At 32.6% G+C, this 24227-nt stretch overlaps 1 protein-coding gene across 3 annotated transcripts in view; it reads right to left on the reverse strand.

Annotated features, from left to right (window-relative positions):
• Positions 1-3706: 3706 nt before the first annotated feature.
• LOC141447126 (uncharacterized) overlaps positions 3707-24227 on the reverse strand; it is a 31842-nt gene continuing 11321 nt past the window's right edge. For 2 of the 3 annotated variants that reach the window (XM_074114346.1, XM_074114363.1), the window contains exons 2-5: positions 5417-5628; positions 5138-5298; positions 4948-5022; positions 3707-4161 (exon numbers count right to left, since the gene is read on the reverse strand). In XM_074114346.1, coding sequence (XP_073970447.1) covers positions 4105-4161; positions 4948-5022; positions 5138-5298; positions 5417-5582 — 459 coding nt within the window. In that variant the 5' untranslated portion in view covers positions 5583-5628 and the 3' untranslated portion in view covers positions 3707-4104. Of the gene's footprint in view, positions 4162-4947; positions 5023-5137; positions 5299-5416; positions 5629-7608; positions 7854-24227 lie in introns of those variants that run through there. The other variant, XM_074114355.1, reaches the window with a different exon arrangement.

A 24227-nucleotide genomic window follows, 5' to 3' on the forward strand; every position in this document is an offset into this window, starting at 1 on the left:
AAATAAAATAAAGTAATCGCCTATTTTTTTGTCAGGCGAGGCTTAACTTCCAAGGTGTCAAGGACGGTGCCGAAAGCACTTAATTTACTATTATTATTTCACAAAAAAAAGTAGCTACTCGCTGGATTTGATCTGGCAATCTATAGAGCAATGAATTTGCGATAATTTAACCGATAAATTGGAGCCTATAAAACTGTTAAGTGGCTATTCCAGGTGGCTAATTTTTTTCCGAAAGCTTAGTGACAGACTTCATTCTTGCCCCATCAAAGGAATTTTAATTTTCTAGAATTCAGGTTTTATTTTTAGTTGCATATGTTTACACTCACTCTAAAGACCAATTGGTGAAAATCACATTTCGATCACTGAGAACCTCAAAATGTGAATTTCCTGTAAACACTTTAAACAGGAATATCTGTACGTTTGCAGTGCTTCCTCGTTCGAGAGCGTACAAGAGAGAGAAAAAAAAAATGGGATTTCCTCACTTACCTAATATATGTAACAGAATGTAAACATGTTGTTTAAGTTCCCTACACGTAAGCAGTATTCCTCAAGCCGTTTGGGATGAGTTGCTTGTGGAGTACAAGGATAGAAAGTTCTTCACATTCGGGCATTTTCAATTAAAAGGCACCTCAGCGCCAGCCGATATTATATTTCTTAACTATAGGTAAACAGCGAAAGACTTAAAGTAAATAAATAATGGGTACAGTTGTAAAATGGACAACTATGTGTTTTATGAATTAGGAGAGATATGGAAGGCAATGATAATTATAGTAGAAATGTTTATTCCTAGATTAAGATTATATAATATTCTACTATATGTGCAAGATAAACGAACTAATCTAATGATATGAATAGTATATTTAGTTAGAATGAATTATGAATACAACTAATTATGAGGAATGACAAGTGTGGAGACGTGACAGAGAGCTATCTGAAAGAATAAGGCTATTATGTCTTCTGGAACCTGGCCGCTAAGAGCTTCCCGTTTCAATCACACTCATCAGCTGACGAAATAATCTTAGTCTGCCCATCATCAATCTTTTCTCCAGGGCTAATAGAGTATGAAATTTAGTTCTCTTATTCACTTTTCTTTCCTCAGTTATAAGCTACAGTTTATTTGTGTACAGATCCATAAATCGAGAAGATATAAAGGGTTGACAATTTTTTGGGTCTTGACATCCTGTAAATTGGGCCCGCTCTCTATCTTCCTCTGTAAACAACATATGTATTCGTATGAAAATTTGTTCTCTAATTCAGTTTAATTTTCTCAGTTTTAAGCTGTAGTTTATTTGTTTATAGATCCATCAATTGAGATGATATTGAGAGTTGAAATTTCCTTGGATCATGACTTGCTCTAAAATTCCGCCTCTATATCTTCCTTGCTATTCAACATATTGGTAAGAAATTTGGTTTTCTTGTACACTGTACTTAACTCAATTTTGGGCTATACTTTTCTCTCTGTGTTTTTTACTTGATGCTACAAGACATAGTGACATCGAAGGCAAGGTGCCCTCGATCCTTGGTGTGAAAGCAATCACTAAGATTTTTAGTTGATTCGCCATATCCATGTAAATAAATTAAGCTGTTCTTCCAAGATTTTGTGACAGGATTTGTATTTTGATTTCTGTTAGAGGATTAATAGGAGAAATCCATTCTAATATAGGGATTATTTCACTGCGATTAACTACGATTTTCTTATGTGGTGGCCTACGACTCCATGCAAGTTAAAATAAAAAGAAATGTATGTTTAAATCCTTTTAAATGCCTTTATTCACTTCTATTTTACACATTTTTTAAGACTATCATTCTGCCAAGCCGTTGATTTCACTTAGTACTCGTCTAAAAAATCCTTGCCACAAATCTCCTTTTTTCTGGACAAACTAGTGAATTTTCCCTCCGTTTCATGCAATGAGAAAAACGAGATAGGTCTACCGTAGTTGTTTATTTTAGTGCTGGCCTGAAAAGCCGTTTTCATTACCTTTTTTGTGGTCTTAATAGCTGAAATTTTCTAATTTCTTCTTTGTTTTTTTTTTTTTTGCGCTTCAACAGCTGAGGTCATTAGCGCCCGGAGCTTTTTCCAGTGCACTGCCGGCCTCCGGACAGTGTTCTCTCGTTACAGACAACACTGTCCATCACCGGACAGTGAGCTGTAAGAAGCTCCTAGGAAGAGAAAATCTAAGGGTCAGCTGCTGGATTCGAACCCGGGACCTCCGCGTGGGAGTCCAGTATGCTAACCTCATAGCTAATCCCTTCCCTCTTTGTTTTTTGAAATGAGTTAAAAGAGAAAGGTCTTTCCAAGTTGAAACATTTAGTGCTGGTCCAAATAGCCATTGTCTTTACCATAGAACAACATTTTTCTGCCATAGTAGATGAAAGTTACTTATTTTTCTCTCGTTTTTCGCAATGAGTGAAAGAAGATGGTCAACCGCAGCAGTATTATTTAGTATTGGCCTTAATAGCTGTTGTCTATCCCTAAATACATTTTTACTGGCTAAACTAGCTGATATTCCCAACTTTTTCTTAGTTTTTTTGCCTGCAATGAGAGTAAATAAAAAGATCTACCTTAGTTGTAACACTTAGCACTGGCCTTCTTAGCCGCTACATTACCCAAAGACACTCTTTGTGGCTAAAAAAAATTTTCCTTCGTGATTTACGAAAAGGGAACAAAAAGAAGTGTGAAGAGTTTAGCTTAAAAGGGGTAGCGTGATGGATTCCCTCGCAGAGATCCCTGGTTGGAATACACGCTACCAGTCCTTAGTTTTTTCTCTTCCAAAGAGCATCTTGCATTTCACTGTAGGTTGTTAGACATTGCGAGTATTTTTGGCAACTCTAAGGGTCCATATTAGCCATTAATAGCACGTAAAAACTTTATGAATGACTCCTCCAACGTTACATAACATATTCACACTGACAACCACGAGGGTTTTGTTTTTCCTATTCCTATTTTTGTCTATCTGTTGATTTCAAACTAAGCTGTAAGCTAGCTCCGTCAGTCTCACTTAGGAAACCCACAATGATAACTGTTTCCGATAAACTTGCAACCTCATGAATGCCGGTCAGCAATGGTTGATTGATTATATTATTCAAATAAATCAAGCTAAATATCAAGTTGTGGACACATCATTTACTTTTGACCAAGTACGATGTAAAATTTCAAAGAACAAACAAAAACAAATAATAAATTATAGTATATTCAATAACATCATGATATAAATTTGTCTATTTCGTTTAATAATTGTAATATTATCTTAATTAATTTGTATAATATAAACCGAAGTTCATTGTGCAAAATTATTTTTTCTTATAAAATAGTTGAACTTATTCTAAAATTATAGGCACTTGTGTACGCCAAGTATAATTTTCGTTTAAATTTCCTTAATCTCCTTCTTTTTTTTTCGTTTAGCTCTTAGAATATTATAAATTTAATTAATAACTCCGTTTTGCAACATCAACTCATATTCATTCTTTTAAACTCCTAATTAACTTTGTGTTTATTAATAATTTGTGAGTGAATTGGTTACATTTGAATATATATAATTCTTTTCGATTCATAAAAAATAAATGTATAAATATTGCTTTAGTTAAAACTAATTTTATGCGTTAAAGAAATATTATTATAATTCTAAATATATCTATATAAAAACTACCTATGTATATTCAATTCAAATATTAGTTAAATTAAAATAGAAATCTTTATACTCAATCCGGCATTATGTTTAAATGGGAACTAATAATTTTATTTTTAAAAAAGCAAAAACTGATTATTATTATTACATTATTATTAACACAATCTTCAATTTGTATAAAAAATAACAAAAAAAGTGAAGAATTTTCCATTTCTATAGCATCATTTATTTGTAAAAGCAAAGTATAATTTGCAAAATCACCGCCTTTTACAGTTTTTAAACATATCTTGAATTTTATTTATCAAATTTTTCATCATTCTTATTTTTTTCTTCTCTTATTCTTTTCTACACAACGAATATTCTATGTATTGATAGGAAATGTAACTATATTTAGTATATTAACCTTATTAACTAATTCCCAATTATTAATAGAATGCAGTCGATAAATTATTGTAGTGCTTCTCAAGTAATTCAACTTCTATAAAGCGACAGTAGATGGCTCTTGGTGCATGCTTTCAATCAAAAGGCCATTGCTCTGGAACAAAGTAAAAGAACTATAGTTTCAATTTAAAAAAAGAACGTCTGCGATCATATATAAATAAAATCTTCTTAGAGGGTAGGTGAAGAGGAAGCTGTTTCTTTCTATTTGAAGAAGACTGAAAATTTCAACTTTTTTTTTTTAATTCTGGAAAGCCACCTTTTGACTCCTTATAATTTTTATGATTAATTAAGCACAACTGAACTCTATGCCATTTTCTTGCGATAATAATTGCCTCTATTATTGATAGATTGCAAGGTATCGCGCATTATTGCCTCTACAGCTTCTTCTCGTAATCCCTTCATTGTATTATAGTATTATTTGAGAGTGTTGTGTTAAATTGTTGCGATTTTGCTGAAAACTAGGTGCCGTCCCGCAGAACTGATTCATTGCTAACTAGAATGAGTTTGGTATGGTATAGAGTCTTCCTTAGAAAGCATGCGAAGTTACCAGGTGGATGAAGGTAATACAATAATAATACAATATAAGTAATCCTCTTGAGAGGGGAGAAGAGGTATTATACACAGCAGAAGTGGTTATCCTAAACTTCCTGGAGAGCCTGGTGACTTATTTCATCACAGGAAAAAAGAACAGGTATTTAAACTAAAAAAGGGTTAGTACCATCCATTTCGGAATTTACTGTACATATCCTTGTAACGGCACATAGAATTAATCTACAAATTTATATATAAATTCAGTAAATTCTCCATCACCCACAAGTCAACCACTTATTAAATTAATCATGAAAATCTAAAAAATAATTTTAAAGTATACATTGCATACCTCTCCATTATTAATAAAAGATGACCTTTTAAGCTTCTGACGAGATTTTGCAGAACGTATTCGCTGATTGAGAATCTAAAAGTAATAATCAATACAATTACAATCGATGAAATTAATACAATATCAACTAAAATTTTAGTAATGATTTAGGTATTGGTAATTATTCAAAATCTATTAATATTTGACAAACCTGCAATCGTCTTTGTTCGGCTTCGGCTTGTTTTTCATCAAGAAGACGATGTGTTAGAGAAGGCATCTGTTGGTCCTCGAGACGTTGAAGTCTTTTTGGAGGATGTCTTTTAATTACATTCTCTTCTTCACTGATTGGAACTTCAAAAGCAAGTCCATTTGCTAAAAATAATAATAAATGAATAAAAACTATTACTTAAGTATCAACAATTGCTAAATGATTTTTCGCATATATTTCCAACAATTAAATAATTTAAAAAATATATAAATAATAGCATACATGTCCTTGCTGAGATTGTGATATCATCATCGCCATTATTATCATTTGGAGGAGCTGGTACTGTAAATGTTTCAGTTGATTTTGTTGAAGCATCCTCAGCAGTTTCTGGAGTTTCAGTGGCTTCTTCTGCCACAGGTATTACCACTTTACTAGCGTTACATCCCATTTTTTATTTGAATATTACCTTCGCCTTTTTGGATGTATAATTTAATCTGTAACAAAAGTAAATTAACCAATTAGAAGAAAAGAAGCTTCAATTTCACTTGGAAAAAGATATGAACTGTACTTTACTCGAAACGTAAACTATAAAATTAATAATAATAAAACCCAAATTTATATTTAAAGGAAAAAAACCTCATAGTAAGTCACTTCGAGTCCATTCTTTGACCCTGAAAATATTTGTAGTTTAATCGACCGCTCATAGATAGCAATTGAGACTTCTTTTTAGCGAACCTTATTCAGACCAGATATTCATTCAAAATCAGTTTATTTCAGGAATGATTTATAACAATCGTTAAATTATTTTTTTATAGTATTATTGATTAATTAATTGGACTCTTTTTATATACATATTCAAATTTTTACTTTACTGTACGAGGAGGTTTTGAGATTTAGATAAATTGGCGGCACTCTTGCGTACAAAAAAATAAAATAATGTGATCTGTATTTTCGTAAAGATAGATTCTAGTGTTTAATATTGCAAAAAATTGAGCTCTAAACAAAAAAATGCAGAAAGTTGCTTGTTGTTCATTTACGACTCGCAAAAAAAGAAAAGATTAAAACATTTTTAATCAGAAATGCCGCCTTACTGGTTTGGTTATTTATTCTATCTTATTTGTTCAATTCTTTGCGAGGCCTTAATATTCCTAAGCAGTTACGTTTACGTTTTTTTTAATGCTTTAAACTGTGTAGATACAAGGTTTGATTACTTGAATAAGATAAGTGCAGTTAGTTCTTATTTCCTGAAAGTGTAAAATATTTGATCCAGCAATATCGTTTGTTATATCCATAGAAGCATGCTTGTTGTTTCTGACTGGTTTCTGATTTTCATCTATCAGAGTTAGGAGTGGAGAGAGAATTTGACTTCTTCTATGCTTCTGCTATACACCTCAAATGATGAATGAAAATCTCAATCTGGTCAGAAACAATAAAATCATGTGTTACGATGGATAAACTCAACAAGATAAAATATTAGCCATTACTTACGCACGATTTAATAACGTGTAATAATAAAGATTAATCTATATTTATAAAATTTGATTTCTAAATTCATTAAAAATTTGTAAGGAGAAGAAATAAACCGATAATTTAATTTAATTAATATAATCTAACCAAATGTTTTAAGTGTGATACAAAAAAAAAATGTACGATATTGAATTATGGGCTATTTCCGAATTGGGTAGGTCATTGCCCTCAATAGAGCGAAATCAATTCATGGTAAACAATCAGCCTTCGTAGGCTTTTTTTCATAAATACATTAACTATGTCACGCACACCAGCTAGCTGTAGATGCAGAGCTAATACAAATCCACCAAATGGTCATATAAACATAGAGAACTATCCCAAGTTGAAAATGAACGTATTTAGTATTATTATTTTTTTTAAACAATCTGCAAAATAAGAGAAACAAAATGTTTAAATATCTTCTGTTGTTAGTCAACTAACGGCTCTTGAAACTGGTTTCACAAATCGAAAATTAAAGTAAATCAAACTAAAGGCAACTTTATTTCTTTTACTTTAAGAAGAGCTGTAGTTCTCCCATCTTCATCAACGGTAGCCGCGCGGTTAGAGGCGAGACCTGCGAAGCTAGTTTGTATTGTGGTACTGGGTTTGATTCCCCGGTCTTAGGCCTTGGATTTTATTTAATGGTTAATAAAAGAAATTTGCAGTAAAGTATGTTTGCTAGTCGCCTCCGTCCACGACACCTAATTGGTAGTTGGACGTTAGGCCCCGCCTGAAAAAATAGGCGATTACTTTACTTTACTCTTCATCAACCAATTTCCAATCCCATACGCGGACAAATTACGACATCTGGGATTATAATTACACCGCCGACTCACGTGGAATCCCCAACCTTGACTTAATAAACAAGACGCTGCAAACAATTATGTTTAATACGAGAACACTCCAAACTAACACTACAAAATAAAAGGCTGATTTACTTGACAATTATTCGACCTATCTGTACTTACGGAGCTAGACTACGGTGTTCAACCAACCCTTCCTATTCCTGTCGTATTCAGCCACAACGTTCCGCCGGATCACTCAGACTCAATATCCCTTCATCAAAGGTCTCCTAGTAAAACAATGATTCCGTTACAAGCGATTAGAGTGATTAGAGGCGGTAACAAATAGAAGTTCTAATGTTGTGGGCGAGCCAATTCTGCAATTCAGTAGGAGTATTTTGCTTATATGCCCGACATAATTGAACTGAAATCAATTATAGTCAAATTACTTAGATGGATTGATAGATAGATAGTTGCAGTGGGGGTTTGGCCATCTGCCTACGCTCTCCTCAAGTCTACAGGACTCTGGCACCAACAATTAGAGCGGCTCCTCTGGTCCGGTCTGTTCCTCTATTAGGAACTTGTAGAGAGGGTCATGCTTGAAAGTAAGAGTTTCTTCAAGAGAGGGTCAAATTTTCAGGCTGTACTTGCAGTTTCCTTCTCTGTTGCATTTGCTTCTTCAGGTTGCAGTGGCCTGGCTTCAACGTGTTGCAGAGTCGTGTGCAAGTATTTGGGCATTGAGGAAAACTGTATCTCATCATTAAATTTACACACTCACACGTATACATATTGTACATTTTACAGGCATATGCTCTGTATGAACAAGCTCTGAACTTAATGGAGGCACAATATTTATATTTAGTGGCACAGTGCAATTAGCATTATAGCCATTCCCATAAAAAATCAACCCATGCCCTAAAGGCTGGACAACTGAAAGCTATGAAATCCTTCTCGAGTGAGGCAATCTGCAACCTTATTAGGCCTGTTGCAGGTTGCTTGTAATGTGCAATGCCCGTCCATTCATTCGAGGAAAACCTTTGTATTGGCCATCAATTCCTCTCAGGATATTTAAACCATTTCAAAAAAGTCTTAAATTAACTTATTAATAAATTATTTAAAGAAATAATAAAGAGAAACATGAATTGTTTTCACTAAATGTAGGTAAAACTATTCCATTTTATGTGAAATAGATTTAGAATATTTCATAATTATAAATCACCTTCAACCAATCAATACGCACTTTTATAAAATAAATAAATTGATATGGTTTGTGATAGCAAAGTAATCGCCTTTTTTTTCAAGCGGGGCTTAATGTACAGCTACCAATTAGGAGTGGTAAACGGGGGCGGAAGGTAATAACTATTAACATTTTTCTTTAGAAATATAAAGTAACAGCACGCAGGATTTAAACTACGAATCTTCCACTTACAAAGCCAACTAATACCCAAGTCAAATAAATTGGTTTGTAAGAAATAAATTATTTATTAGACACAATACAATCGTTATCGATTATTAACTTAGCTTGTATGCTCTTTTATATGACAAGTAAAACGTTCGATATCGCTAAGTTCAATTTCTGCTTTATCTTATCCCTAATAATGAACCTTTCTTCCGTTTTTCGAAAGTAGGTGGTTCATTTATCATTAATAGATATTTCGAGGCTCTTTAATTCGAAAAAGAGATATTTAGCTGTTTTCAGCACATAATAAACACACAGAGTTATCTATGAACTATTTTAAGTACTACGATTACTTAAATCCCAATACACTGTATGCCACATAAGTTTTATGGATTTTTTTGCTTCTTCCTAACTTAGGATAAATCTAAAAAATGGAATACACTAAGTGTACTAGCACTCCCTCTGAAATCCCATTGAATTTATTTATTGTTATTTATATTTTTTGTTCTAGCTTTATTATTTTACAATCCTTACACAAAATAAAATCCTTGCACAATCCTTTGCTCAAAATAAGTTAATTTGTTTGTGCTTATGTAGGTATTTAAGATTAGTTACTACTTGATAACTCACATTATTTAATATGGCCTAATATTAGAAAAGCGGTCCTAACTAATGTCCTAACTGTAAATTGTCTCAAAAAACTCTAGCGATATTAGTAGAAGTTTTTTTAAGAAGTCCATCTTCTTTCAGTAAAATTTCTTAAAAACTTGAAATGATTATTTTTAGCTAAAAATATTTTATTTTCACTTTTAGTTATTTGCTTTAAAATAAATAAATGAAAATCTTTGTCAAGGTAAAACGTAAAATTTGTATCAGAGGATGTTAAAATTTTTCTCACTAAAGTTTTTCAATGAACTTGTGAATTTAAGAATAGCATAAATTGTTTTTTCCAATACAGTTTATCTCTAATGATATCACTTTAACAGGGGGAAACGATTATTTACAGCTAATGTGTAGTTATTCAGACAAATATTTCCACAGTATTAATGAATAAAAGAAAATACAAATAGCGAAAAGTAGAACAGTATTTTTAAAAACAGGGTAACCGCCAGTTTGTGTGTGATTGGCTGCCTCATTTTCACATCAATGTGCCAACCAAATCAAATTAATATTAATTGGCTTCAATTATAAGTTATATAAACACAATGTTTTGACAGACTATCTGTTCCAATCATCCACTTGAATTGCCTGAGACTATATCTCTCTGAGAAAGATTTTTCTGACTGGCTCCTACTAAAAAACGCTATCTGAGAAGCAGTTTTTGGTTGAATAGAATATTAATATTATTTTCAGAAATGACTTTTTGATATTTAATTGAACATAATATTTAAGATTTTATTTTGTAAATGTTTTGCTAGTAGTGAGATACAATAAAAGTTCTTGAATGTCAGAAAATAAAAAGCATAAAAAAAGATTGTGTACCATTAATTGGTTATTATGTACAAATTTTCAGGAAAGTCGAGCCCTCATTTCAACAAAATATTCTATCAATGAAATCCACATCTTTGAGTTTCTTAATTAATGAAAGAAATACAGCAATTAGTGTTTAAAGATTGAGCAATATTCTTTAATTCCAATAAAATCGTACTTGGCCAGCTGCTATATCCTTTAGGTATTGAATTTATTATTATTATTCATTTTTGTTTTAAAATTAAAATATAAAGGCTATTTCTTGCACTTTGATAAGAATATTAAATTTCTCTGAGTTCTCCTAAGTGCAAGAGACATTGTTTGTAACGAATTTCAATGAAATGTTTTAAAATCTTATAAATACCAAAAAAAAAGAAAAGATTTTAGCAATTATCTTTGTCACTGTGACTGAAATTGCTTTGAAATTCAGACAAATATTAATTTTCTAATGAATACTAATCAGGTTGCGAACGTTATTAATTATGTAACTAGATCAATCATCTAAAAAAGATAACGATATTGACTTTACCTTGGTATAGGTTTGGTACTTTAATTAGTTGGAACTAGTAATTACCAAATTTTCTCACTCCATTATAAGTGAGTAAATATTCCATTCATTTATAAAGTTATTGGTTTTTCTTTATGGAAATATCGACGATTTTTGTTCTACTTATATCATGTTTCTTTTTATAAATGATTTCTTAGAAAAGTTTGGAATTTTTGCTCTGTCGTCAAAGGTTTGCTGCTTTTTGATCTATTTATTTCATTCCTCTTTTTAGTTCTAAGCAGTAGAAACCGCTCCGTTTTCTTTTGGTTTAGTATTCTCTATTTTGCGGTACATGTCCTCTGGCTCAAAGAGCTAATATCGTAAACTAGCTTTTTTTTTTATCATATTCATAAACATTCGTATTTGTAATCTGAAGGAAATAAATGAGCTCAAGAAGAAAGAAAATAATAGTAAAGTATATCGCTGATAATATCAATAATGCGTGGCCCGCATGTTTTTCATATTCCTCTCTTGTTTTAGACTTACATCCATCATGAGAGATTGCTCATGATTACTGCTCTTGATTTTTTGGGTACATAAGACATCATAGATAGACTTCGGTCACTCAACTCCCAGAACAATCTCCACGGACAATAGCTACATCCCCCTCGGCGGCAAGGCAACTTTGATACTTGTACAATATTATTAGTAGCAATAACAATAAAAAAATATTCCTTTTATTGAATAAAATAAAGAATTACTTGCTTCGGAAACAGTTTTATTGGAGGAGAAGAATATTACTCAAGGAATCACCTCGGGTCAATACACTGAGAAATGAATGACACAAGCCGTCACCTCGGGTCAAAATTACTGGTTCGAGCCCGTACAGCAGGCGGCGGGAAAAAATCCTATGCCATCTCAATCAAAATACGTCAAAAAGAGATAAATAAAAATTTCGCGAGCCCAGCCCTTATAGATATTAAAATAGAAGGAATGAAAGTATGAGTCGGGTCAATATGACCCGACGTGACGGCTGAAGGGTTAATCAGGTTGGTGTATAGAATTTGATTTCAATTAAGTTTCCGTCTGCTGACTAATATACGGCTGATTCAATAAATACTCTGTTTAATAGTCAGCATTAGCGAAGTCTACATTTTTTGCCATTTTGTCTTCGCTGCTTGTCCGCTTTACATTCTTTTCATTCGATCCGAGTTTAATCCTTTCTAATAACAATGATTCTATTTCAATCGTATTAGGATTAGGATGAACTTAACAAGAATTTGTCTATTCTAGAGAGTTAAGGAAAATTAGTTAAAACTACTTACTGCAAACCGCAGTCTGCTATTTTGTTTGCCAAGTAAATATTATACAAGACAGGATTACTTTATCGCAACCCTTAAAAAAATTAATTTTATCCTAGATCTAAAAATAAAAAATAAAAGTAATTCTTGTAGGATAAGTAGAAAGTCCCAAGAAATCTCACACTTTCCTGCATCGATGTTGTAGAGCGCGATGAGTAGAAATGTTGCGAATTCCTCCTGGCTAGACAAATCATTGAGGACGAATCACAAAAAAGGAAGTGCCACTGCAGCTAGCATGGCCAAGATTTATGCCGAAAATGTTTTAGGAGCGTTTTAATGGTCCAGTAATCAACCTCTCTCCCCTGAACAAAATTAACTATGATCAGATTTCAATGTATTAAATTGTCATTATTATGAAGCTAATGCTCTTATGTCGATGATACACTCTGTTAGCGCTATTTTTCCGCAAAGTCATAATAAAAATAGGCGTTTGGAACGAATATTTTGTTCTCACACCTTGAAATAATATTCCCACTACGTGCAGAACAATTTATTAATACGATTGTTTTATATTTTTTTAAATTTTTATTAAGAGGCACTTATAATTAACAATAATTGACCAATTTAGTTAAAGTCAGTAAGAACGCCACTTTTAACATAATTAGCGTGTTAATTTATTTGATACAATAATATATAGTAAATATATATTTTAAAAAATTAATAAATAAAAAACTGTGACATTTATTTAAAATTATAGAGGGGGGAACGATGTCCCTACTTGGCAATGGGTATTGGAGTTGGACGTAAGTCCCACACGTCCAGTTTCTGAATGCGTTTCAATATAATGCTGTTTGTTATTATCTGTGCGTCCGAGAGTGTTCTGTCTGCCAGTTTGTGAGTGAGAAATATTTTGACTAATCACTTCCAATAATTAGCTAGAAGACAAGGTTGGTTCAAAGTCCAATCTAACCAGCTGAGAGACTGATCTCACATTAGCAGACCAATCAGCTGCCTATTTCTCCCACGTGAATCTATTATTTCACAGCAGAATTGGAAAACGGCATTAAATAAGGAAAAAAATTATTATTTAACCTTAAGTTTATTTCATTTTAAAGTTCAAGTATATGAAGCTTTAAGTGAATGTTGATACCCGTATCAATACTACCCGATTTGATCAATCAATGCCGAGCTTTTCTCACAAGAAATAATTTTTGATTTTTATTTATTTCGCAATTTACAATCTACATCTAAATGTAATTATGATGATGATGATCTGAATAGTGCGTGAAGAGCAGGAGGAGTGAAACTATCCAGCGGTAGCACTCTCTACAGGATATCGATGGTGATGATGATCTTCAGTTCTCAAGGAAAAGTCAGAGGACACTGACAATTCATTCGACGAGGTGAATTATCAAGGATGACAGAGCAGGCAAGAGACTGTACGAAAGGATTAGATCAATTAGAGAGAGCAGTATGGAAGTTACGATATCATATCTTGGCGAGTTGTTGTACAAATGGGATGTTGAGGTCGTTGTGAAGAGTAAGTTAGTGACGTAGAGAGGAGCGTCAACTGTCTGTCGAATTCATTTTGACTGAAATGTCCTTACAGTCCTTACAGTTTGACTGAATCCCACAGAATTACGAATGAATTGAACTTGGCTCAGCTTGAAATTGTTGCCCTTTTGTCCCTTGAGAGCATGCTAACAAAAAAAATTGCAGAAAATTCAAATATCAAAACATTTAATAATAATAATAATAATAATAAAATAAAGGTATTGACTTTAAAATGGAAGGTTTATTAGCGTATTGGATTCCCAAGCGGATGTCCCGGGTTCAAATCCACCTGCTGACCCTAAGATTTTCTCTTTCTAGGAACTTCTTACAACCTCATAGTCCGGAGGCCGGCAGTGCACTGAAAAATACTGTAGGAGCCAATAACCTCAGACGTTGACGTGCCTTAAATCATTGAAAAGCAAAAATTAACTTTTAAAAGTGATCTGGTGTCAGGTTTGTAAAATATAATCAAAATATCCACGTCAATTTATTTCACATCATCAATCTAATATGATGGTTGGATTAATTTTCTTTAATGTATATTTTTGAATCACTTTGTGCCATGTCAGGTTATTATTTAAATTAACAAACTAGTGTTTAATTCAACTTCCGACATACGAACTTTTAATTTTCATCCCTTTTAAACGTTTAATTCGAAACGTTTTCGGCTCTTTTAATTTTAAAAGATATACTTTATTTTTATGTGTGGGTAATTAAGTTCGTTAGAAATTCTCTAAATTAAGTTTACGCCAGAAATACAGGTTCTGAAATTGCTTTGATTGTGAAAAATGAATTTACTTATTCATTTTATCGAATAATATTGATACGGGCTTAATGATTTTCAGGTAAGAGGGATTGAGAAATACCAAGCGGTAAACCGAGAATAATAAGACAATATTATTTATTCACTTAAAAATTCAGAAGATCTGACTCTACAAGGTACTGCAATAATTCGTATATTATCTCAAGAGGTAGTTCTACCGTTAACAATCGCTGCTTAATTTCAACATTAAAAATATTTTAAACTTCATTCACTTAATTGGCCATCATCGTTAATTAGCAATAATTAAAGTTAACTAGCATTGATTAGGTGACAAGTGGCCACATTCTACTGATCTAGTTTCTCACTTTGATGGAGTCGCGAACAGGTACAGCTTGGATTATGATTATTATCCAATATAATTATGGACCAATCTAGAAGTTCTCTTGAAAGGTTGGCTAGCACCCTGCATAGATGTGGACAAGCACTGGTTCCTGGAAAGAAAACCTGGAGGCTAGGTCTGTCAAAGGGAAATCTACAGTCTACAGAAACACTCTGATCTGTTCCAAGTCCACTATTTGTAACCGACGTGTTGCAATTGATTTTTCGGTTCTTCCTAAATCCAAAAAGACAAAACCTTACGATTCTCTCGATTCAGATTACTAAGCATAGTTTACTGTTCTCTAAGTTCTCTAAGTTGACAATACTTAAATAATTGAATGTAAAGTGTTCACTTTTACTTCGAATATAATTCGTGACGTAAAGTCACGTCACTTAGAAAATAATTTAATAAAAAGAGCCTAACCTAAAAGTTCAATGAATTAAATAAAATATTAATATGAATAGATTATCATAGTCTGAAAATTAATGAAAATAAGAATAAAAGTGAATGAAATATCTATAAAATGGTTTAAAGAATAATAATGGCAAACAATGCCATTGACGGCAATGCACTCAATGTGTTCACAACTACATCGGTTCTATGAAAACTATGTCTAAGAGAAGATTAATATTGCCGAAATTGCCTCGTCTCAAGGACATTAAGAAAAAAAGAAAAAGAAGTTCATTGATAATTCTACTATCGATCTGAATGATTCACAATTCTGGCCTATCAACGTAGGGCATTGAAGGAGCATCAACTGATTTTGATCTCCCAGTGGAAATTCAAGGCTAACTGCTCAAACAAGGCTTACACTAACTTTTCTAGTATGCAGAAGTTACTTTAGAAACTACAGAGATAATAAAAATTGTCCGGTCGATCGACAAAAACTGCACGAAAAAGTGCAACGTTGAAAAACACCCAACTTTGAACAAATGAGGTGATTTTAGTGTGATCATTTTACGCAGCTTCATTTCCTGCTTTCCGAAACTGGACAAAAAGGAGAAATTAAATCTACTTCGATAGATAAATAGATAATGAGTTTATTATCACAATAAGTAAATCTGTACAAATGTACATCAGAAAACAAATTTACAATGACTTACGCTCGGTCACAGAACGTCAGCCGAAAATATGCTTTTATAAAACTAAAGTCTTTACCATGAAATAAAGAAGTAATCGATAAATAAATAAACAAAAAATAAACTAATTGAATACACTAAATAAACAAATATTCACGCTAACTAAAGAATTTAAAAATTACTTTTGTACATTCCTATTAAAATTATTAAATTAAGTGCTCAGTAATTAAATTCCAATATTAGACTATAGTCTTTCTAAGCATCCCCGCAGTATCTAGTTAGTGATAAACACACTCATAGTCCATCTAGATGTGATATTAACTCTTCCTTGGAGATCATATTCTTATTAAAGTATTCTAACCTGATTTCTTTGTGGCAAAAATGATGTTCGGAAATGAATGTACTGGTCATCGCTAAATCTTTTAATAAAATACATAACTGAAATCGATTGATTTCTTTATATACAACAGAATCTATTTAATAAAAACTTGCAGAAAAATAGGTGAAGGGCTCCTTTAAACCCTTCACGATAAAAGCTGCCCTTGACATACATTATTGTCCTGAAACAGTCAGTGTAGTAGTAGAATGCGACAGATCTTTGCAAGTTTAAGTCTAAAACTCTACTCAAATCTAACAAAGCATTTTATCTGAAATTGTATGAAAATCTGTAATCATACTGAAAGTACTTTTGAAAAATAAAAGATGAAAAGTATACTAATTAAATTCAAATAACCACTTAAGACAAGTGTTAACACTCAAACACACAGCTCGATAAAAAATAATAAATAAAAAAGTCAGAAGTCTAAAGTTGGAACATATGAACACATACTTAAGGTGAGTTATGAATTTTGAAAACTGATGAATAATAAATCTATTCAATCAATAAATATTAACCTTGAAATACTTTGCCATATCACAACTATACACCTGACAAAACAAGAATCGAAACTTAATTATCCAATAAAAATTTCAGACATTCAGTAAAATAGATTTCATTTTTATTAATTTAAGACGCGTATTCATCCTCCAGAACATTGGTCAAGAAGAAAATTACTGTCCAGTTTCAGCCTCTGGAATGATGTTGCAGCGTTACAGTCAATAACTACAGCAGCCTTAGAGGCTCCTAAGAAGAGCAAATGTAATGGGAGCATGCTGGGCTCGAATTCAGGATGTCTGAATCGTATTGGAACTGGCATGCCAATTTTGAAAAGACAAGAGCTGATAATGAGTCTAGTGTCAATTAAGAAAACTAAGTACATGTTACGAACTTCTCTAGGAAGCATCCTAGACAGATTGTAGTGATCTTAGGATAAGAAGAGATGTATGAGTGGGCTAAGATTAGGACGTCTGTTCTAGTATTATGAAATACTTCTTATTAAGTTCTAGTAGGCCATGAGTTCGCGGACTACAGCCAGCTATATTTCTGCTTCCAGACTTTTCGCACCGCAACATCCATAGTTCATCTCCTAAGAAGGGCAACACCATCTCTTCTAAATATAATGCACAGCACCATTTCCATACTGGAGGCTGCCCATCAGTAAGATGATTTGGGAATCCATACTTAGCATACATCTTGTTTTCGCGACTAACATGCCCGATTACACCAGACCTAATGTTAACGTTTTGCAAAAAAATAAAGGTTCTAGACACAGCCTTGGGTCAAACTTATAGTTCTCCACGCTGAATGCTGTAAGTGCTATTCTCTTTAAGCGAGCACTGGATTCACAAGATGGTACTCACCACGGACCGGAGTGGCACATCCTGCTTCTACTGTTATCTGATAATCTAAGGCCCCCCGAATAAGTGGATCACCAGCTGACCTTGGAACGCTTTCCTGTCTCTGAAAATAACTTGCCCGAAGAATTAACCATTCACCTCTCCATGTTTTGAACTGTACGATAATATAAAAAAAGTTAAATTTTATATTACTTTTTTCTAGTTTTTTTAGTTTAAATAGTAATCTATATAAAAGATGTTGGCCTAGAAAGAGACAGAACTTGACAAGCTAAGTAAAGTAACAGCTGTCTTCAATAAAGTACATGTTTAGACTTTTCTTTTGATTGAAGCCTTGTCTTTATATTAATACGGTTGCAGAAAAAAGACAAGAATTATGTGCAGTTGATCTCTGTCATTATTGTGTGCTTTATCTCCACCATGTCTGTGGCCATATTGTTGATATTTTCTCTTGTTGTTGTTTTGGGAGGTTTTATTGTTATTATCAGCTCCAAACATGTTTGAAACTGAATAAATTTAACGTTACGTGTTCTGCTTACCATCTGATAACTCTTCTCATAAAATACATAAATATATTGTAAATGAAAGACCTTGAAATATTTTTAGATTCATGTATTATTGTATGTTTATATCAAACTCTAGCTAAATAATACATGAGCTTATGAATACAACTTTTTTTGTCCCTAATACATTTTATTCTATTTCAAGATTTATAGCTTGATAAAACAATAATGGATTTATATTTTTTTATAACAGTTAAACTTTAAAGGGTTGTACTAATTTATACCACTGTAGTCTTTCTGATTAAGCACGACGTGGGTCTGATTCATCTAGCTTTATTAAATTACTCGGTTTAGTTAATTAGATCATTATTTATGCTGGTAAACCTAAACCTTTAAAAGATCTCCCAAGTTTAGAATGTTGCATTTGTTCAAATCTTCAAAATTGAGTAAGTTTACACTGCTCTGTATATATGCAGATGTTACGGCCACTCTAGCTACAAGTACGCACACTTACATAAAATAGAATCCTGGGCAAAGAAGTGGAGGATTAAAATGAACCCACAGAAATGCCAACATGCCACGTTTACTCTTCGGCAGGGCTCCTGTCCATTTGTCTTCTTCAAGAGCGATCCTCTACCTTGCACAGATCTGGTCCGCTACCTTGGGCTCTTCATAGACAAACGACTCACGCGGAACACACATACTAGACTTAAAAGACAAGCAATGACAAAACGTGCTCTACAGACTACTTGGACGACGCTCCAAATTGCCCATAGAACTCAAACGCTTAATATACAATACTATCCTCAAACCTATGTGGTCTTAAGGACTAGAGCTGTGAGGTTCAGCCAAACCTATACAAACATAAGGACTATAAAAGCATTTCAGTCAAAATTACTCCGACAGACAGCTGGCTGTCCTTTCTACATACTATAAAGTTAATTTTCACAATGACCTCAACATCTCATTCGTACAACAACTCGCCAAGATTAAATATTACACGTTTCATACTGCTCTATCTACTTGCCCTAATCCTTTCTTACAGTATCTCGCCTTCTCTGTCATTCCTGACAATTCTCCACGCAAATCCTCTTCGAGACTACCTTGTTTCGAGATACTGTTTCAAACGAAACGAAAATTTAACTCTTAATATCTCGTTAACTACTCGACAGATTTTTACGAAATTTTATACAATTATAGACAAAAGTTGTCTCCATATACAGGTGAAATATAAACGAAATCCATTGCGTAGATTTTGAGATATCTGAAGTTAAAGATTTCATTGTTTTAAACGAAACCAAAATTTAACTCTAAATATCTCGTTAACTACTAGATAGATTTTTACAAAATTTTATACAATCATACACAAAAGTTGTCTCCATATACAAGTGAAATATAAACAAAATCCATCGAGCAGGTTTTGAGATATTTGAAGTTAAAGATTTCACTGTTTCAAACGAAGCGAAAATTTAACCCTAAATATCTCGTTAACTACATGATAAATTTTTACGAAATTTTATGCAATTATAGACAAACGTTGTCTCCATATACAGGTGAAATATAAATGAACTCCATCAAGTAGTTTTTGAGATATTTGAAGCTAAAGATTTCACTGTTTCAAACGAAACGAAAATTTAACTCTTAATATCTCGTTAACTACTCGACAGATTTTTACGAAATTTTATACAATTATAGACAAAAGTTGTCTCCATATACAGGTGAAATATAAACGAAATCCATTGCGTAGATTTTGAGATATCTGAAGCTAAAGATTTCTCTGTTTCAAACGAAACGAAAATTTAACTCTTAATATCTCGTTAACTACTCGACAGATTTTTACGAAATTTTATACAATTATACACAAAAGTTGTCTCCATATACAGGTGAAATATAAATGAACTCCATCAAGTAGTTTTTGAGATATTTGAAGCTAAAGATTTCACTGTTTCAAACGAAGCGAAAATTTAACCCTAAATATCTCGTTAACTACATGATAAATTTTTACGAAATTTTATGCAATTATAGACAAACGTTGCTCCATATACAGGTGAAATATAAATGAACTCCATCAAGTAGTCTTTGAGATATCTGAAGTTAAAGATTTTACTGTTTCAAACGAAACGAAAATTTAACTCTAAATATTTCGTTAACTACTCGACAGATTTTCTACAAAATTTTATACAATTATAGACAAAAGTTGTCTCCATTTGCAGGTGAAATATAAACGAAATCCATCGCGTTGTTTTTGAGATCTTTGATGTTAAAGATCAGGGTTTTTTTTTCGAACATGGCTCCTACGATTCCTTTAAACTCACCTCGCCTACGAGATCTTTAACTTTTATCTGGAACCATTTTTTAGGGAAATTAGTTCAAGGTTACTTGAACGAAAAGAGGGTGTGTAAGACCAGGGCTTGATTTAAATGAAAAGAGTTCCTAGGCTATTCTACTTATGAGGCCCTTTCACCTCCCATTTTTAAGTTTGTAAATTACATGAGAAATAATAGAAAAATTACTACTGTAATATTAATATATAATATGTTATGTTTTTAAAATGGTGTAATATTAATTTTGCTAACAATTTGAATGTAGGCCCCTCTTGATCTTGAGGCCCTAGGCTGAAGCCTAGTTAGCCTATAGGAAAATCCGGCCCTGACCGCTAGGTAGTTTCTCTCCTTTTGCTGTTCACCCACCCATTACATCTTCAACAATCTTATTACTTATTGCGTATATTTATACAAAGATTCTAAATTAATAAATTAATTAAACATAAAAAAATAGATTAAATTTCACGTTGAAAATTACCAACGTAACTAGATATCAGCCTAGGAGCTACGTCACTTCCCTTACAAATATTGAAACAGTAATAATAATTTTCCGAAGTCACAATTAGCTTAAACATAACTAATTTTGATATTAAATATTTTTGAAAGTACTTTATAATACTGATCAACTCTTTGAGTGCAATCTAAAGCAACCAGTTCCTCCCAACTCTACAATCAGTGCTATTTCTTGTATTTAAGGTTAACGCACGCAATCTCAAGCATGTGCAGTAAAAACTAGAAAACATGTCGTTTTCAAATCAAAACATTACAATGCTATTGGCAACACACATTTATATATAAATAAAATGTACATATATATAGTTATGTTTGCACATTATCCAGAGTTGAAGGGTTGGGGATAGACCGGAGGCCGTGGGAAGTGTATACAGGATATTTCCTAGAAGCTGGTAAGGCCGGATGGACGACATTGCAACCGACCGATGATAACGGAACTTCATTCATGTCACCTGGGTAGACACTCTGTCTCAACAGTAAACACACATCTAGACAGTATGTCGCGTTCTATTATCGATCGAACAAGTAGAAAAATACTTTGAATTATTGCTAGGATAATGTTCAGATTTAATAAAGTTTATTGGAGATAAGTTCTCGATAAATAATCGATCTTATCCTATTCGATGATCAAAAAATTAACTTTGAACAGAGGTATCAATTAAATATTAATTCCTCCGAATATTCCGTGTCAAAATTATAACATTCACTCGAATTATTTCGATTCTGTTCGACTAGAATTCTTCACTTCCACATTGAATAAAGATTTACTAAACATGCTCTTAACATAGCTCAATTTCAAATCGCTTTCTTCCTCGGTACTTCGATTCACATAGGATCATGTCATGCTGAATTAACATCTACCAGTTCTCTCTTTCAAACTACTTAAGCAAGCTTAAGCTTACTTTTTTTCGAATTGAAAGTGGGGGCCGGGATATAAGGCGTCAATCCAAGATTTGATGTCACGGTAAGTCTAGATAGGATATTCACAGTCTTTCTGGCGGAACTGGTAGCAATATTGCTTAGTCTGCTGTGGACCTACCCACATTTTCAGTATCTTAAGAATACATTGTGGGAGTTGCAAATTGTAATTTCGCTCAGAAAGGTATTGACTACTTGTGGCGAGCGGAAAACTGAAGCGGACCAAAAAACAAATTGACATTTTCCTTCAGCGTAAATTCTAAAGCAGCCTAGTGATAGTGGCGATTGCTCCCATCCAAGTAACCAAAAAAAAGTGAATTGTTAATCACTCCAACAATTTTTTGTTTTTTAAAAGTTAAATTCATTTTAAGCATATTTATTTGATAAAGTCAAAATAATCTCTTTTATCTTTCCTCTTTTTATAGAATGTTCTCTGCTTATTGTAAGTGGATATATCGTGGATTGCTTATTGATTATTCTCGCTGCGCATTATATCGCTGGCAATTGATCTTGTCGAAAACCGATTGTAAAGTTAACATGCATATGTACACTCTACGGAATTGTAAATAAACACTAGTTAGTATTTTATTGATTGATTTTTGTTTTTTTAACTTTTATTTTCATTTTTCTCTTACTGCCGATTATTACAATCAATTTGTGACTTTTTGTGATTAAGTTATCATTAGAAATGCAAGTTTGAAAGAAGCTGATGAAGAAAAATCGATTAGAAACTGATCAAGTGGCTCAATAAGTATTTGCTGAAGTTTCCCATACCACAAAACCGAAAGACCAAACAGTAATTATTCGCATAAAATTTCAAAAAAATAAATAAATTATGCGACTGATCGTGAGAGGTTTAATTTTAAATTTATAATAATAAAATCAAATTTCAAAAGGTAGGTTACAAAGTTCAACTGGTTTTCTGTAATCATCATTTCAGCGTATTTATGCTCATTCCACACTTGACGATCTATCACTTTTGTTTATTACATTTGACAAGAAAAATGTTTTTTTAGGCAGTATTGAGAAGAAGGTGAGGTGCAAAATCTTCATCAAAGTGTATAATGCATGGATACATTACCAATATAATACTAACAGAACTTCAGTAAGTAAAATTTCAAATTAGATGATCGAAATTGTCTTTTTGTAGTGATTTTCTTTCACGCAAAGTAGTTTCTAAAAAGTTTCTTTACGTAAATTGCGGTAAGAACAAGTCTTAAAAGTATTCGTATTAGATTTTTTTTTTTATAACACTACAGTGTGTAGGCTATTAGAAAAAATTTTAAAGCAAACCAAATTAGTAATAGTTTCATAAATTAAAAGAAAAACAATACGCCACTTTCAAAAACGGAGAATAAATAACTCAAATAAATACAAACACAAAAAACAATAGGAAAAAATAGATAAAATACCATTAAATAAACTCAAAACAATTAAAAATAAAAGTTAAATTTACTTAGAGCATTTTTTATTGTTCTATTATTTAAATAGAGCACAATATGCACCAATCATTTGTTTTTTGACAATTGTTTTCAGCTGGTCTAAGTTTGGGGTCAGAAATAGAAGTGGAAGGAAGTCAGACATATTTTCTAATAATGAAAAGAGACGGAGGAGCCTTACGACCCGCTTGTCTGCCGATCTAATCTCCTTTCTTGGCGATTTGCGGCCGAAGAGACAGCTTGACGCTTCTAGTTGCGGCCGCACCCCTCATCTTCACACTAGCGCACATTTATATCATATTAATAGAATATATATAGCTACCACAAGCACAAATACGTGAAGTAAATACTATTTGATACAATAGTTTTCTCTAGACCTGTACTAACCGGTCTGTAACTATTACCTACCGCTAAATGCAAAACTTAATATTTTATTTATGGTGTCGGCACTCTGCATATGAAAAGAAAATGTCTGCCTTGTCAATCATAAGATTTCTCTTACTCAAATTATTTTCTTAAAATAGATAATTTTTCCTCAAACGTTTATTTCCACTCACTGGGATTATAGTTGAGCCCTTGCAAATATAATCCCTACAGAGCCATCACTTAGCCCAGCTGTCAATACCACGCCCCCTTTACGGGTAGTAGATTCGTGTTAGATTCTTCAGAACGGTGGTAGATTGGTTGGTTCGAGCTGCTTGACGAGAATAACCATTTATCCCACTTCCAATGAATTAATTGCTTAAACTCACAAATGAAGATTTTTTTTCCCCCGTAAGTAAGTGATAAATTTTGTGATAGAATCACGCACAACTTTAAAAAGAAACATTTTGGTCATTAACAACATGAATAATGCTCATCTTCGACAGTAAAGAATTATGACTTTTCTGGCCAGTAAAGTATGCAATAAATGTCTGAAAGAATTTAACTTATGATACAAAC

This window comes from Rhodnius prolixus, unplaced genomic scaffold (genome assembly GCF_049639745.1).
Source record: "Rhodnius prolixus isolate KJV_2025 unplaced genomic scaffold, Rpr scaffold_1, whole genome shotgun sequence".
Classification (NCBI taxonomy): Eukaryota; Metazoa; Arthropoda; class Insecta; order Hemiptera; family Reduviidae; genus Rhodnius; species Rhodnius prolixus.